The sequence below is a fragment of the Kogia breviceps genome, chromosome 4, assembly GCF_026419965.1.
Source record: "Kogia breviceps isolate mKogBre1 chromosome 4, mKogBre1 haplotype 1, whole genome shotgun sequence".
NCBI classification, from domain to species: Eukaryota; Metazoa; Chordata; class Mammalia; order Artiodactyla; family Physeteridae; genus Kogia; species Kogia breviceps.
This window is the reverse complement of record NC_081313.1, coordinates 156,863,367-156,877,652: the sequence shown is the minus strand read 5'-3', so window position 1 is coordinate 156,877,652 and position 14,286 is coordinate 156,863,367. Positions and strand designations below refer to the sequence as shown.

Here is a 14,286-nt window from a genome sequence, read left to right as displayed (position 1 = left end):
CTAGGTTGTCCATTTTATTGGTGTACAGTGATCTATTACAATCCTTTGTATTTCTGTGGTGTCTGTTGTAACTTCTCCTTTTCCATTTCTAATTTTATTGATATGAGCCATCTCCCTTTGTTTCTTGATAAGTCTCACTAAAGGTTTATCAATTTTATCTTTCAAAGAGCCAGCTTTTAGTTTCATTGATCTTTTCTATTGTTTTCTTCATCTCTATTTCATTTGTTTCTGCTCTGATCTTTAAGATTTCTTTCCTTCTACTAACTTTGGGCTTTGTTTGTCATTCTTTCTCTAGTTGTTTTGGGCGTAAGGTTAGGTGTTTATTTGTGATTTTTGTTTCCTGAGGTAAGATTGTATTTCTATAGACTTCCCTCTTAGAACTGCTTTTGCTGCGTCCCATAGGTTTTGGATGATCATGTTTTCATTGTCTTTTGTCTCTAGGTATTTTTTTATTTCCTCTTTAATTTCTTCAGTGATCCATTGGTTGTTTAGTAGCATATTGTTTAGCCAGAACATCTAGGTCTGGACTCCAGCTTTGTTACTTACTAGTCTGTAACCCCAGCCCCATGATCTGACCTTTCTGAGGCTCGGTTTTCTCAATTGTAAAATGAGGATAGTAGTGATATCCTCATAAGGCCGGTAGATGGACTGAGTGGGTCAGAACAGAGTTTGGCACATAAGATGCACTTTAGGAGTCTCTGTTGTTTGCTGCCGTTGCTATTCTTGGCCTCATCTGTAGATGGCATCACTTCCAGCCCTGGCATCGTAAGGTTCTACAACCTCAAGTCATAGTTCCAGCCCCAGCTGGCAGAGGGACTTTGGTGTACTCACTTACCCCATCTGAGCCACTCAAGCTGCCTGTGTGTACATGGAAATAAGAGTTATTGTCTTACCCAGCTAGCTGGGGAGGAAAAAGCAAGACACGGTGCTCCAAGGGTTAAAAAAAAAAAAAAAAAAACAAGCAGTCAAAGCCTCATGCAGTTGCTGAACCCTGGTATCAAGGAGACTTTAGCACTTTGGTTCTTCTTAAACCAATCCTGTCAAGTGCACAAGTGGGTGATGTTGATTTGGGGACTCAGTGTCTGCCCATAGTATATTCCAAACCTACCTACAGTACAGGAAACAGAACAAGCGCTCTCCTTCCCAAATCTCCCTCCCCGAGAAATAACTTCACCAAAACTCATAGGAGAAAAGCCCTCACAGCATCACGGGACTGGAGTGGGAGTGGGGTGACCTGAAGCCCCAGAGTGGCAATGGAGGGGAGCCCGGCCCTCAGACAGAGAGATGCAAGGTCCACCCAGGGTGCCTCAGAGCACCGGGGTCTCCTTCAGAGCCAGGAAACCTCCCATTAGTCATCTTGGCAGAAAAGCCAAAGGATGGAGTTCCTTGGCTGGAAGAATCTAGGTCAGCATTGTTACTATATAATCCAAAAACGGGACTAAGAGGTCTTGGGGGTGGCTGAGGAGGAAGCTTTGAAAACTCAGGGGCTGGTTGTGCCATTTCCTGGCTGTGAACACAGGCAAGGAGTAACTGAGTATCTCAGAGCCTCAGATTCCTTGTCTGTAGATAATGTTAAATAATATTAACATTATTATCAAGTTATAATATCTAATACATAAATATAGTCATATGATATTATTAGCAATAACATTAATCTTGCTAGGTTGATGGGACAAATTATGTATATTGCACATTTACTAATGTGGTATATACTAATATCGTATGTCACACACCTGTCAAAAATAGAAGCTCAAATAACAATCGTGGTGTTAATATGAATGTTAATATTACTAGTAGTATTACAATACTAAACAGAGAGGCTCTTAAAAACAACACGGGCCCAGCAATTAGGGAATGAGAATTCTAGCTTGAACACAAACCTGCTGAAAGATTCCTTACAACATCCTTCACCCCTCTGTGCCCCAGCCATGCAGAGCTGAGAAGTTCTAGTTCTAATCCCAGGACCGGCTGCTTCTGTGACCTTGGTCAAGTCACCAAACCACATCACAATATGTTAGATAGTAATAGTGACCCAGCCCTTCTCAGGTGAGGAGGTCTTGCGTGGAAAGATCTTTCGAAAGCATAAAGCAACGCAGGCGTAAGATTTTCTTCTTCGTCTTTTGAGCTGTGTGACCATGAGGCAAGTGTTGTGAGGTCAACCTCCTCACGAAGTCATCCTTCCGCCAGCCTTCCTGACCGCGGACAAGTCTTTCTAGTGTCCCTTCCTCTTACCATACTACTAAGGACAACTACTGCCTTTTGGTATCACATGTCATGCTCTAGGTACTACTAATCGTATCCAAATGATGGCAAGATGACTTTCAGAATGGCTAAGCAATTTGTCCAAGGTCACACCCAACTGGGGTGTGACTCAAGCTAGTACATGACCCAACTGGGGATTCAAAACCAGTCCTCTCTGCCTCCAAAAACCTATGCTCTTAACAATGTATGCTTAACAAATTGGTGGAATTCCTTTCAGGTCCTAGGAGAATTCCTTTCTGGTCTTAGTAGTAGTAGTAGAAGTGGTAATGGTAGACTCTAAGGGACGAAAATTACCTCCAATCCTTATACGACCTTGTCTGTCACAAACAAGGAAACTGAACCTCCAAGTCTGAGTAGGGACTTGTCAGAGCTCCTAAGCAGCATCTGGTGACCCGGCTGCCCATGGGTCCTCACTCACAAGGCCGCACTCTCTGCCTGCAGGGCTACGTCAACCTGCTCTTCTGGTACCAGTTCTTCTGTGGTTTCTCTGGCTCCACCATGATCGATTACTGGCAGTTGATCTTCTTCAATCTCTTCTTCACCTCCTTGCCTCCTCTTGTCTTTGGAGTCCTCGATAAAGACATCTCTATGGAAACACTCCTGGCGTTGCCTGAGCTGTACAAGAGTGGCCAGAACTCTGAGGTAAGGGGCTCAGGCAGGCAGGGAGGTGACCTCCAGCTCCTCCCTTGAGGTGTCAGAGAAGGAGTGCTGGGCTGGCAGTCCTGTGTTCCGGTCACCACTCTGCCACTTACCTCCCATGTGACCCGGAAACACTGCTCCCTGTTTCTGGCCAGTTTCTCATTTGCTGTTGAAGGTGATGGACCAGACCAGTGGTTATTTTTCTTTTCAGTTATTTCTTAATTATATCACACATTAATATGGGACTGCCCTAGTTAAAGGGGAAGAGGGCTTAGAGAAAGATCCCATCACCCTTATCTGGTCTTTGTCTGTAGGCTTTCAACAGAACGCCCAGGGCTTGGTTTGGGAACCGCTGGACTAAAACCATCAGAACAGTCTCTTACAAGGCGCAGAGGCCACCCTGATGCCCTAAATGATCTGGAGAAGTCAGACAGCAGGCAGCCCGACTAGCACAGACACGGGCCAGGAGCCTGGAGGCAGAGAGGGGACCTGAGTGCCTCTAAAGGGGAGCTCTGGGAAAAGGGATGTCAATATGCACGAGGGTACCTTTGTACCTGGGGAAAAGGAGGGCAAAGCCAGATGTGGTGCTTGAGAGCTGGTGATATTTTGGGGACAGCCAGTGAAGAACCAAGCCCCATCCTAACCCAGAGACAGGTGGACAGCAACCCCAGCACTTCAAGCAAGGGAGACGTGGCTATGGCACACATACATCCTGGGCCCTTCTAACTGTCTCCCTCGCAGAGGCGAGCTAGCTGTGTAATGTCTTCCTTGAGTAACTAACATTAAAAGAAGTTAATGTGGCATAAACATACACTGTGAACAGTTTCACTTTTCCCAGGGAAGGCAAGAAGAGTGAAGCACGAAATCAGAAAGGTTGCCTCTGAAGCCATTGAGATCTTGGGAACCTGTGACCCTGGGCTGTGACTGAGGTTTCTTTCAGATGCTATTCAGAAACCTCAGAATCTCTAAACTTACCAAGTGTGTATTAGCACTAACAATGTGCTAATGAATGATGATCGTTATCATTTGGTAATCATTTGGTAATATATTTGGTAGCTGAGCCTTTACTAGCTACCAAGTCACAATTGCATTTAGACCTCTTGAAACCCAAGGACATAGTTGGTGGTGTTTTTTCTCTACTTTCTAAGGAAGAAGAAACAATTCTCAAAGAAGTTTAGTGACTTTCACTAAGGTCACACAGTGCTGGAACTTGACCTGAGGTCTGTCACCCCCAGGCCCGTGTTCTTAATCGTTCCATCCTATTGCCTCTAAGATAAGAAGCATTGTAAGTGCCGTGTTGTCTAGTCCAGCCGTGCACAAGAAAGTTGCTTACAAAGAACAGAGGCTTGCTTTGATGGTGGATACTGTCGATGTGTTATTTCCTGGCAGTGCTATAACCTGCTGACTTTCTGGATTTCCATGGCGGATGCGTTCTACCAGAGTCTCGTCTGTTTCTTTATCCCCTACCTGGTAAGTTGTATGGTCCCATTCTAACCATACAAATAGCAGGGTAGAAATGGTCCTGTTTATATGAAATCCCAGACTAATAGTTTCCTAATAGCATCTTCAGAGCAGGGGCTCCAAAGAGGAGGCCTGCAGACTCCACCCTACCCTGGGTATTCAAAAAGTCAGAATATTTTACCAAAACGTCTTAATTTCTGCCAGCTTCTGAAACACTGAAAGCTGTTATTACACTGGGTCATTTTTCCCTCGTGGTGAGAATCCAGAGTTGACTCACTGCCCTGCTTAGATGGGGGGGCATGTGCTCCAGTTTGCCATAGTCCCCACCATGTCCTTTTGTGTCATGCCTGGCCTTCTTCACTCATTTACCGCTTCTTACTTGAGCACTGAAGGTATTTGAATTTGCAACCCGTGGTTTATATTTAGATTTGTGCTTCCAAGGTCAAGGCAGGAAGTTCTGATAATAAGGGATACTACATTATACGAAATAAAACCAAGAATGCAGATAGTAAGGGATTCCAGCCCCATCTCAATTTGGTTCCCCAGGTTAAAGAGTGAGAATTTATAGAGAATTTATATAGCATAGGATATCTGTATTCATCCTAGACAGGAAACTCAGGTGTGGGGTAATTGCTCCCAGGAAACCAGTGGTGTCTAGTCTCTGGCTCATGTTCGTTTGCAAATAGAAACACAATGAGTGTTGAGGTGGGCACTTTGTGCTTTCTTTGTATTTCTTGGTTTACAGTACCCTCGCTGGTCAGGCCTCTGCTTGCCTTTCCTGCTTCATCTTTTGCCCTTACTATGTGCTCAACAGACCTACCATCTAGGACAATTTGGACTTTTCACCCTCCGTTCTGGCCTTTGCCTTTCCTCTCTCTTTTCAAGAGACTAACTCCTCTTATTATAGCCTCAGCTGATTCCTCTTCTCTATTCCCAGCGTTCCTTGTACTTGCTTCCATTATAGCATTTATACCCTTAAATTGTACCACATTTGCCCTGCCTAGTTAGTCTCTAAACTCCTTGAAAGTGGACACAGCAGTGTCTTTAGCAGTTGGCATTGTGCCTGGTAGGTACTCAGTAAATTCTTTGACTCCTTCTGCAATGTTCTGGAATACTCATCATGGCTTCCTTTGCAAATGCTTTTTAAAGAGTTTAGTCCTGTCAACTCACTCCTTCTCTTGTCTGTCCCTTGGGTCAGCTCCACATGATGGCAGCTGGATGCCTTCTCCCCAGCCTGCCCCTCCCTTGACACCTGCCTTCACTGATGTTTTATTACAATCACTTGTCAAAACCAAGGCCTTCAGTCTGTAGGCACATCTGCCAGTGCCTGTTTGTTCCTCCTCTGCAGACCTACAAGGATTCGGATATTGACATCTTTACCTTTGGGACACCCATCAACACCGTGTCTCTCACCACAATCCTCCTGCACCAGGCAATGGAAATGAAGACCTGGGTAAGTGCCCCAGAGCCCTTATGGCCTAAAAATTGTGTTCCTGTTCATCAACCACCTTCAGATTTCTGAGCTGCTTTACTCCATATAATTGATCCACTGGATAAATACATACTGAACTCCTACCTGTGTTCCACTTGTACAGGGATAAAGAGGTAGAGAAGATAAAATTGCTGGCCTCAACTTTATAACCATCTAGCCAGGATGAAAAAACTAATTCATAAGAACAGTGAGACAATTTGTTGCCAGAAATACATATTTTTGTTTGTTTGTTTGTTTGTTTTGCGGTACGCGGGCCTCTAACTGTTGCCGTGGCCTCTCCCGTTGTGGAGCACAGGCTCCGGACGCGCAGGCTCAGCGGCCATGGCTCACGGGCCCAGCCGCTCCGCAGCATGTGGGATCCTCCCGGACCGGGGCACGAACCCGCGTCCCCTGCATCGGCAGGCAGATTCTCAACCACTGCGCCACCAGGGAAGCCCCCAAAATACATATTTTTGATTAAAAACTTCAGGAGTGTTTCAGAGACGAGGAAAACACTAGACTGAGTGTACTTGAGGCTGTGTTAGGGAGGTATGCTCTCCATTTAATTTGGGGGTAAAAGATTAGAAGACTGTCTCCATGTAAGCATATCTCAAGCACGTCCAAATATCACATTTTAGTATCTAAAAAGGTAACACTATCTTTCTCATTAAATTCGACTAGTCAATGATATTTATAAAAACAAAGAGCTTAAAAATATATGCCAGGTACATATCTACATGATTTAATGTATTATCTTACTTAACCTCCCAGAGCCCTTTGTGTTAGATGGGATTTGGAGCGTTTTGTTCTGTTTTTTTCAGTTTTATTGAGATATGATTGACATACAGCACTGTATAAGTTTAAGTTGTACAGTGTAATGACTTGACATATATATATAGTTGACCCTTGAACAATTTGGGGTTTAGGGGCACCAACCCTCCACGCAGGGAAAATCCACACATAACTTTACCATTGGCCCTCCGTACCTGCAGTTCCACATCCATGGCTTCAATCATGTAGTACGATAGTATTTAGTGAAAAAAATCTGTGTATAAGTGGACCCGTGCAGTTCAAACCTGCGTTGTTCAAGAGTCAACTGTATTGCAAAGTGATGAATGTTAACTAAACTTACTGTGGAAATCCTTTTGCAGTATATGCATGTGTTAGGTATGTTTTTTTAATTCCCATTTTATAGATATAGAACTGAATATAAAGAGGTTAAAAACTTTCCCCAAGTAGTTTAAGACAGAAGCAAGTTTGAACCCTGGCCAGCTGACTCTTGACCGTTTAACCTCTGTGCTAACAGTGTGAGAAGGTAAGACTGACTGGTGCAAGGAGAGCACTTGACAGAAAGATTTGTCTTTAGCCAAGCTGAAAGGGCTCTTTCTGAAAGCATTTGTATTAACCATTTAGAGGACTTCCCCTAGTAGGCTCAGTGTGTCCCCAGCATTCTGCAGTGGGACTTCCGCCCCACGCCCTACTATCACAAGTTAGGCCAGGCCCTGACATTGGGCAGTGGCTGATAAGAGCCACCCAAGGGAGCTTCCAGATCACGGAGTTCCCATCTGGAAAACCCCTTTGCTCCAATTCATGCCAATGACGGATAGACCAAAATGATGAAATGAAAAGGCCTAGCCAAGCTTAAGTACAGGATAAATTTCTTTCAGAACCACCAGAAAAACCACTTAGTTTTATCAGAAGCTGTGAGGAAGGCAGACAAGAGTCCTAACTTTAATACTGGGAACTGAGCCAAGCTAAGGAAACATTTAGAACTCTTGAAAATACAAAAATTTTGTCATTGAAATTAGACTGGACACTGGCTAAAAGTAAACTACCAAATTGGAAGGTAGTATTGGGTACCCATCCAGAATGCCACACAAATATGAAAATGTAATCAAGAGAAATGGTGGCTAGAATAAATGGTTCCAGCAGCTACATAATAGGAGTCAGCGTCACAGAAGAACAAGCAAAGAATAGTAGAGAAGCAGTATCTGAAGAGATCATCCCTGAGAATGACGATTAGTCAAAATAAACCTGGGTATATTGCCTGGTATATCATAGTAAAACTGTACAGGGTGAAAGAGACAATCTTAAAATCTGCCAGAGACTATGCACAAATTATTTGAAATTTAACAGCAGTTAAAAAAAAACCAGTAGAAACCAAACAAACAATGGAGTAATTATCTTCAAAGACCTGAGGCAAAATAACAAACAGTTATACTATCACTTAAGACTAAGTGATACATGACATTTTCAGATAAACTCTGTAAGGTCTACCACCCATAGACCCTCACTAAAGGAAGAAAGAAACATGCAAGAACATAAAAGCTAAAACTACAAGAAACATAATGGCCAGGAAGGGCTGTTCAACAGGTAATTAATGCACACTGAAGACTTCATTGTGAATAGGAAGAAAATAGAAATACACACTTAAATTGTTCCAGAAAAGTCAACATTTATTTAGTATCTCGTAAAACATAAGATTAAGCATAAAAGAGAGGAAAGAAATTAGAGGAATATGGGAAACTATCAATTCTCCAGGCTGTCAGGAAGAGGAAAAGTTAAGAGCAAAGAAAATGATGGCAAAAATAAAAAATAGGTTCAAAATAAAGCCAAATATATCAGTACTCATAATAAATGTAAATGGATTTAATTTGCCTATTAAAAGCAAAAATTATCAGATTGGACTTTTTTCATCCAGTGAATATAAAGAGAAATGGAAAAACTTAACAATTCTAGTATGAGGTTTTTATAGAACTCTATCAGAAACAGACATAAATCAAGCTTTGAATAAATTACCACATTTGACTTAATGTAGTTAGAGCTAAAGTATAAAATCCTGCTCTACACAAATAGTAAACATGCATCTTTCAAAGACCCCTGGACCATATACCAAAAATTTAAAGAGAAAGACCAAATTCTAAATCACAAAGGACTCTGAAAGAATCATTATTATAAAGAATGTATTTTCTGACAACAATGCATTCAGATTAAAAACAAGCAATAAAAATATAGCCAAACAAGACTAACGTGACTGGATACTTCAAAAAGCACATCTAAATACGCAATTCATGAAGTCAAGAGTAAATCATGATGGAAATTATACTTACTGCTGATGAACAACTATAAAAATATTATATATGCAAACTTGTGGGATGCACCTAAAGATTTTACTATGAAAAACAAAAAGATGAAAAAGAGGTAAGTTAAAAAATTCAATTCGAGGAACTTTAAACCTAAAGAAAAAAAAGAGAGAAATCAAGGAAACAATAGGAAAGATCAGTAAGACCAAAACTGAGCTCTTCAAAACCCTAATGAAAACACATCTCTGACAAAACTGATCCAGGGGAAGACACAGAAAGAGAAGATACAAAAATACTACTAGGAATGAAAAAGAAAGACTGCAATTATGAATATACAGTCATCTCTTAGTACCTGTGGGGGACTGGTTCTAGGACCTCCATGGATACCAAAACCCATGGATGCTCAAGTCCTTTAGATAAAATGGCATAGAACATTCAGCCCTCCCTATCTACAGATGCGAAACTTGCATACACAAAGGTCCATGTAATCAATTTTTAAAATATTTTTCTGAAAATTTAAAGCAAGTCAATAATTTCTTTAAATGGGGATTTCCCTGGTGGTGCAGTGGTTAAGAATCTGCCTGCCAATGCAGGGGACACAGGTTCGAGCCCTGGTCCGGGAAGATCCCACATGTCGTCGAGCAACTAAGCCCGTGCGCCACAACTACTGAGCCTGCACTCTAGAGCCCATGAGCTGCAACTACTGACCTTGCATGCCACAACTACTGAAGCCCATGTGCCTAGAGCCCGTGCTCCACAACAAGAGAAGCCACTGCAGTGAGAAGCCCGCCCACAGCAACAAAGACCCAACGCAGCCAAATAAAAATAAAGACTTGGCTTTTTAAAATTAATTTATTTATTTTTGGCTGCATTGAGTCTTCTGCTGCGTGAGTACTTTCTCTAGTTGCGACGAGCTGGGGCCACTACTCACCACAGTGCGCGGGCCTCTCATTGCGGTGGCCTCTCCTGTTGCAGAGCACAGGCTCTAGGTGCACAGGCTTCCGTAGTTATGGCACTTGGGCTCAGGAACTGTGGCTCACGGGCTTAGTTGCTCTGCAGCATGTGGGATCCTCCCAGACCAGGGCTCAAACCCGTGTCCCCTGCATTGGCAGGCAGATTCCCAACCACTGCATCACTAGGGAAGTCCCAAGACTTGACCTTTTAAAAATAATAATAAAAATAATTCTTTTAAATGTAAAATTTACTAAAACATAGTCAAAATCATTCAGCAAACATGAATAAACGAATCTCTATTACAGAAATTGAATCGGTAACCCTGTTCCTAAAGACACCAAGCCAAAGCATTATAAAGGTCAGTTTGACCAAACTTATAAGGGACAGATAATTCCTATCTCATACCCATTGTTTCATGGATTCAAAAAAATAGAAAATATGGGCAATTCAATGTTCATGGCTAGAATAATTCTGATACTAAAATGGGCACGGATTATTCAAGAAAACAAAATTACAGACCAATCTGTTCAATGAACATAAATGTAAAAAATTCTAAATAAAATATTGCCACAGTAACTCAGTAGCACATTAAACATAATAAAGCCCAACCAAGGAACTTTCATATTCTGTTGGGAAACTATAAACTGATACCACCATTCTAGAGAGCAACTTGAAAATAGCTAGAGGAGTTTAAGTACTATATGCTATGACACAATTCCACTTCTAAATATGCACCCTGGGCCATCCTTTTGCACATGTATATACATAGACATGTACAAGAATGTTTCTTCATTGTTCTTAATAGCAAAAAACAAAAATCGGAAACAGCTTAAATGTTCATTAACAGGAAAATAAATAAATAGTGGCATATTCATACACTAGAACAGTTAAAATGAATAAACTAGAATGGCATTTATCAACAAAAATAAAGGTCCAAAGCATAATTCAGAGGGATACCTATACATCATTAAATTAAAAAGCATCCATTAACATGGATACATAAACATGTATATATAAAATACACAGGAGAATGATGAACATTGAGTTTATTTTCAAGATTAATGAGAAGGCATTTGCAGGGATACATGGGTGCTTGAATTGTATCTGTAAGGCTTAATCTTTTAATAAAATCTGAGGCAAATATGTGTAGAGGAAGAAAAAATAATTTTCCCTCTACCCTTCTAGGTTCTCAGTTTAGACACTCCTGTAATAAAAGATTAATGGGAGAAAAACAAAAGTTTAATAAATACTTCCTATACACATGGGAGAGGCCAGGAAACTGAGTAACTTTCTGAAATGGCCCTGGCCACCACCTTAAATACCATCTCTAGCTAGACAAAAGAAGTTTTGAGGCTAGGGGAGGCCAGATATTGGAATGGATAAAGATTTCCTAGAAATATAGAATTGTCCTTTTCTTCCAGGTACAGAGAGGGAGACACCCTTTCAAATGGAGATTTCCCTTATAACTGTAAATGTCTCTTACAAAAAGATAACTTCTTTTCAGTTTCCAGAGCTCCTCCTGCTCTGTCTGCTGTTTCTTAAAAATAACCAGCCCAAGATAATCCTTATGCCAGAGACTTATTTTGGGGTGATATATTCTGCTCACCCTTATATGGCATAAGGTTAAAATTGATAAAGCTGGATGTCAAGCATATGAGATTTGTTGACCATGCACTTGAAATATTTCACAATAATTTAATTACTTTTTTTTAAACACCAGCACAACATATTTCCCAAGAGGATCTCTGCTCTCCATGACCCTCTTAACCATTAGGTATCTTATTAACCTTTCAAAATTGCCCTGTAATAATCAGGCCTCAATGTGTAATATATTAAATGGGTAACGACTGGTCGTTCGGCCCTCTTTCTCAGAGCACTGCATTCATCTGCTTTAAAAGACAGAACCTGTTCCTTTCACTCACCATTCAGCACTATTAATCCACCTAATGCATCTCTAGACCAGGGATCCTGGTAGTTACTGGTGATTTCTGTTGCTCTTGGGAAAGGAGTTAGTTAGCTACTAGAATCTTTATGAAAAAAGTGTTTCTCTTTTTAAAGTCCTTGAAGCAGAGGGAGAATGTCTATCTCCCTGGGTAGAAATCTAACATGAATTTTAATAGCTGTGTCAGCTTTCACAGTCCCCAATAAAGTGATTTTAAAAGTTAGCTAACTGGGCTTCCCTGGTGGCGCAGTGGTTGAGAGTCCGCCTGCCGATGCAGGGGACACGGGTTCGTGCCCTGGTCTGGGAAGATCCCACGTGCCACAGATCGGCTAGGCCCGTAAGCCATGGCCGCTGGGCCTGCACGTCCGGAGCCTTTGCTCCTCAACAGGAGAGGCCACAACAGTGAGAGACCCGCGTACCGCAAAAAAAAAAAAAGCTAACTGCTTTCTTTTTCTGGAACAGCGGCTAGGATATTCAAACCACCTGTTCCACTGAAAACAAATTAATGTGTGTGTATATATTTATTTAATATATGTATACATATATAAACATGTATACGCACACACACATATATATATACACACACACGTATATATGTATACATATGCTAAAGGTATGAAAAAGATGACAGGATAAAGACCAAAGCCTCTGGGAAAGTGCATTTGTAGAGAAGCAAGCTGAGCCAAAGCCTCTGTTTTCTTCAAAGCATTTGCAACCCTGCCCAAAATGAACTTGTTGGCAGACTTCATTGAGCATAAAGTTCAGAAATTAAAACCCAGGCTGCTAAAGTGTGAGTCTAATAAGAGATCACATTAAATTAGGACCCCAAAGGCTCTACCTTCAGAGTAAAGGTATACCCCAAACTGGACCTACCTGCACTCCCCTCCCCAGCAGGGACTGTAGGGATTGTTCCCACTGTGCTGAAGAGAGCAGGGAGAATCAGTAAAAAGGACTTATCCTGGGAAATGGACCAGGGGCTGGCCTCACACAGATTTGCAGCCCAGATTCTTTGTACCACCTGGGTGAGCCAAATTTTGACCTATGAATTCAGTTTAAAGTAACTGACAGTGCCCAAGGATATTACAAAATACACACCCTCTCCAGGGAAAGTTTTCCTAAGCCTCAAAGTATCCCCACTAATCTTCCAAGGCCAAGAAGCATCACATATAGAAAAATAAGGAAGCTCATTATCATACTAAGTGAAGTAAGCTAGACAGAGAAAGACAAATATATGATATCACTTATATCATATTTTTTTAAAGATACAAATGAACTTATTTACAAAACAGAAATAGACCCACAGACACAGAAAACAAACTTATGGTTATCAAAGTGGAAAGGGGAGGGGGAGGGATAAAGTGGGGATTAACATACACACACAACTATATACAAAATAGATAACCAACAAGGACCTACTGTAGAGCACAGGCAACTATACTCAATATTTTGTAATAACCTATAAGGGAAAAGAATCTGAAAAAGAATATATATATGTATATATATAACTGAATCACTGTAACTATACTTCAATTAAAATATACTAAGAAACAGTAGACTTTAAGATTTTTGCACTATATAACAAGATTGCATTAAGAAATCTCAATAACTCAAATGAGTAAGAAAAATAAAATTTTCAAAAACACACAAAAAAATAATGAAGCTCAGAATGAAACAAGAACTCAATGAGGATCACAAGCACAAACATCAGTAACAAATATCTCAAGTATTGGAATTATCAGATATAAATCATAGAAAAGGTTTGTTTGCTATATTTAAAGAAGATTAAGCCTTAAAATATCTGCAAGAATTGGAAAACCATGCAAAGAAACCTAGAAGGTGTGAAAAAAGACCAAATAAAACTTTTAGAAATTAAAAAATACAATAATTGTAATTTAAGTTTCAATGGCTGGATTAACAGCAGATTAGGCACAGCTGAGGGGAGAATTAGTGAACTGTTCAAATTATCCAGAATATAAAACAAAAGTAAAATAATGAAAATTATGGAACAGATATTGAGATATATGGTGGTATCTTAAAAGATCTAACATACATTTGATTAGAGTCTCAGAAGGAAAGGAGGAGAAAAGGAGACAGAGGCAATATTTGAAAAGACAGTGACTTGAGAATTTTGCAAAAGTAATGAAAGACATCAATCCACGAATTCAAGATGATCAGCAAAACCCAAGTAAGATAAATTTTTTAAAAATCCACACTTATAAGAAAACTATAGAACACTGAAGAAGAAATAAAAATCATAAAAGATGCCATGTTATAAGAGATTTCCTTTGAAGGAATAACAGATAAAGAGTTGCTAACTTCTCAATAGCAACAACAGAAGCCAGAAGATAGTGAAATGCTATCTTAAATATACTAAAAGAAAATAACTTCCCAACAAGATCAAAAATAGCTTTTAAGAATGAGAATGAATCCAAATAGGAAAAGAAGTAAAGCTGTCACTGTTTGCAGATGACATG

At 40.5% G+C, this 14,286-nt stretch overlaps 1 protein-coding gene across 1 annotated transcript in view; it reads left to right on the top strand.

Moving 5' to 3' along the window:
• ATP10B (ATPase phospholipid transporting 10B (putative)) overlaps nucleotides 1-14,286 on the top strand; it is a 305,387-nt gene that overhangs the window by 278,070 nt on the left and 13,031 nt on the right. Inside the window, exons 20-22 of the mRNA XM_059062671.2 lie at nucleotides 2,704-2,904; nucleotides 4,291-4,371; nucleotides 5,711-5,815. Of these exons, the coding sequence (XP_058918654.1) occupies nucleotides 2,704-2,904; nucleotides 4,291-4,371; nucleotides 5,711-5,815 (387 nt within the window). The remainder of the gene's footprint in view (nucleotides 1-2,703; nucleotides 2,905-4,290; nucleotides 4,372-5,710; nucleotides 5,816-14,286) is intronic.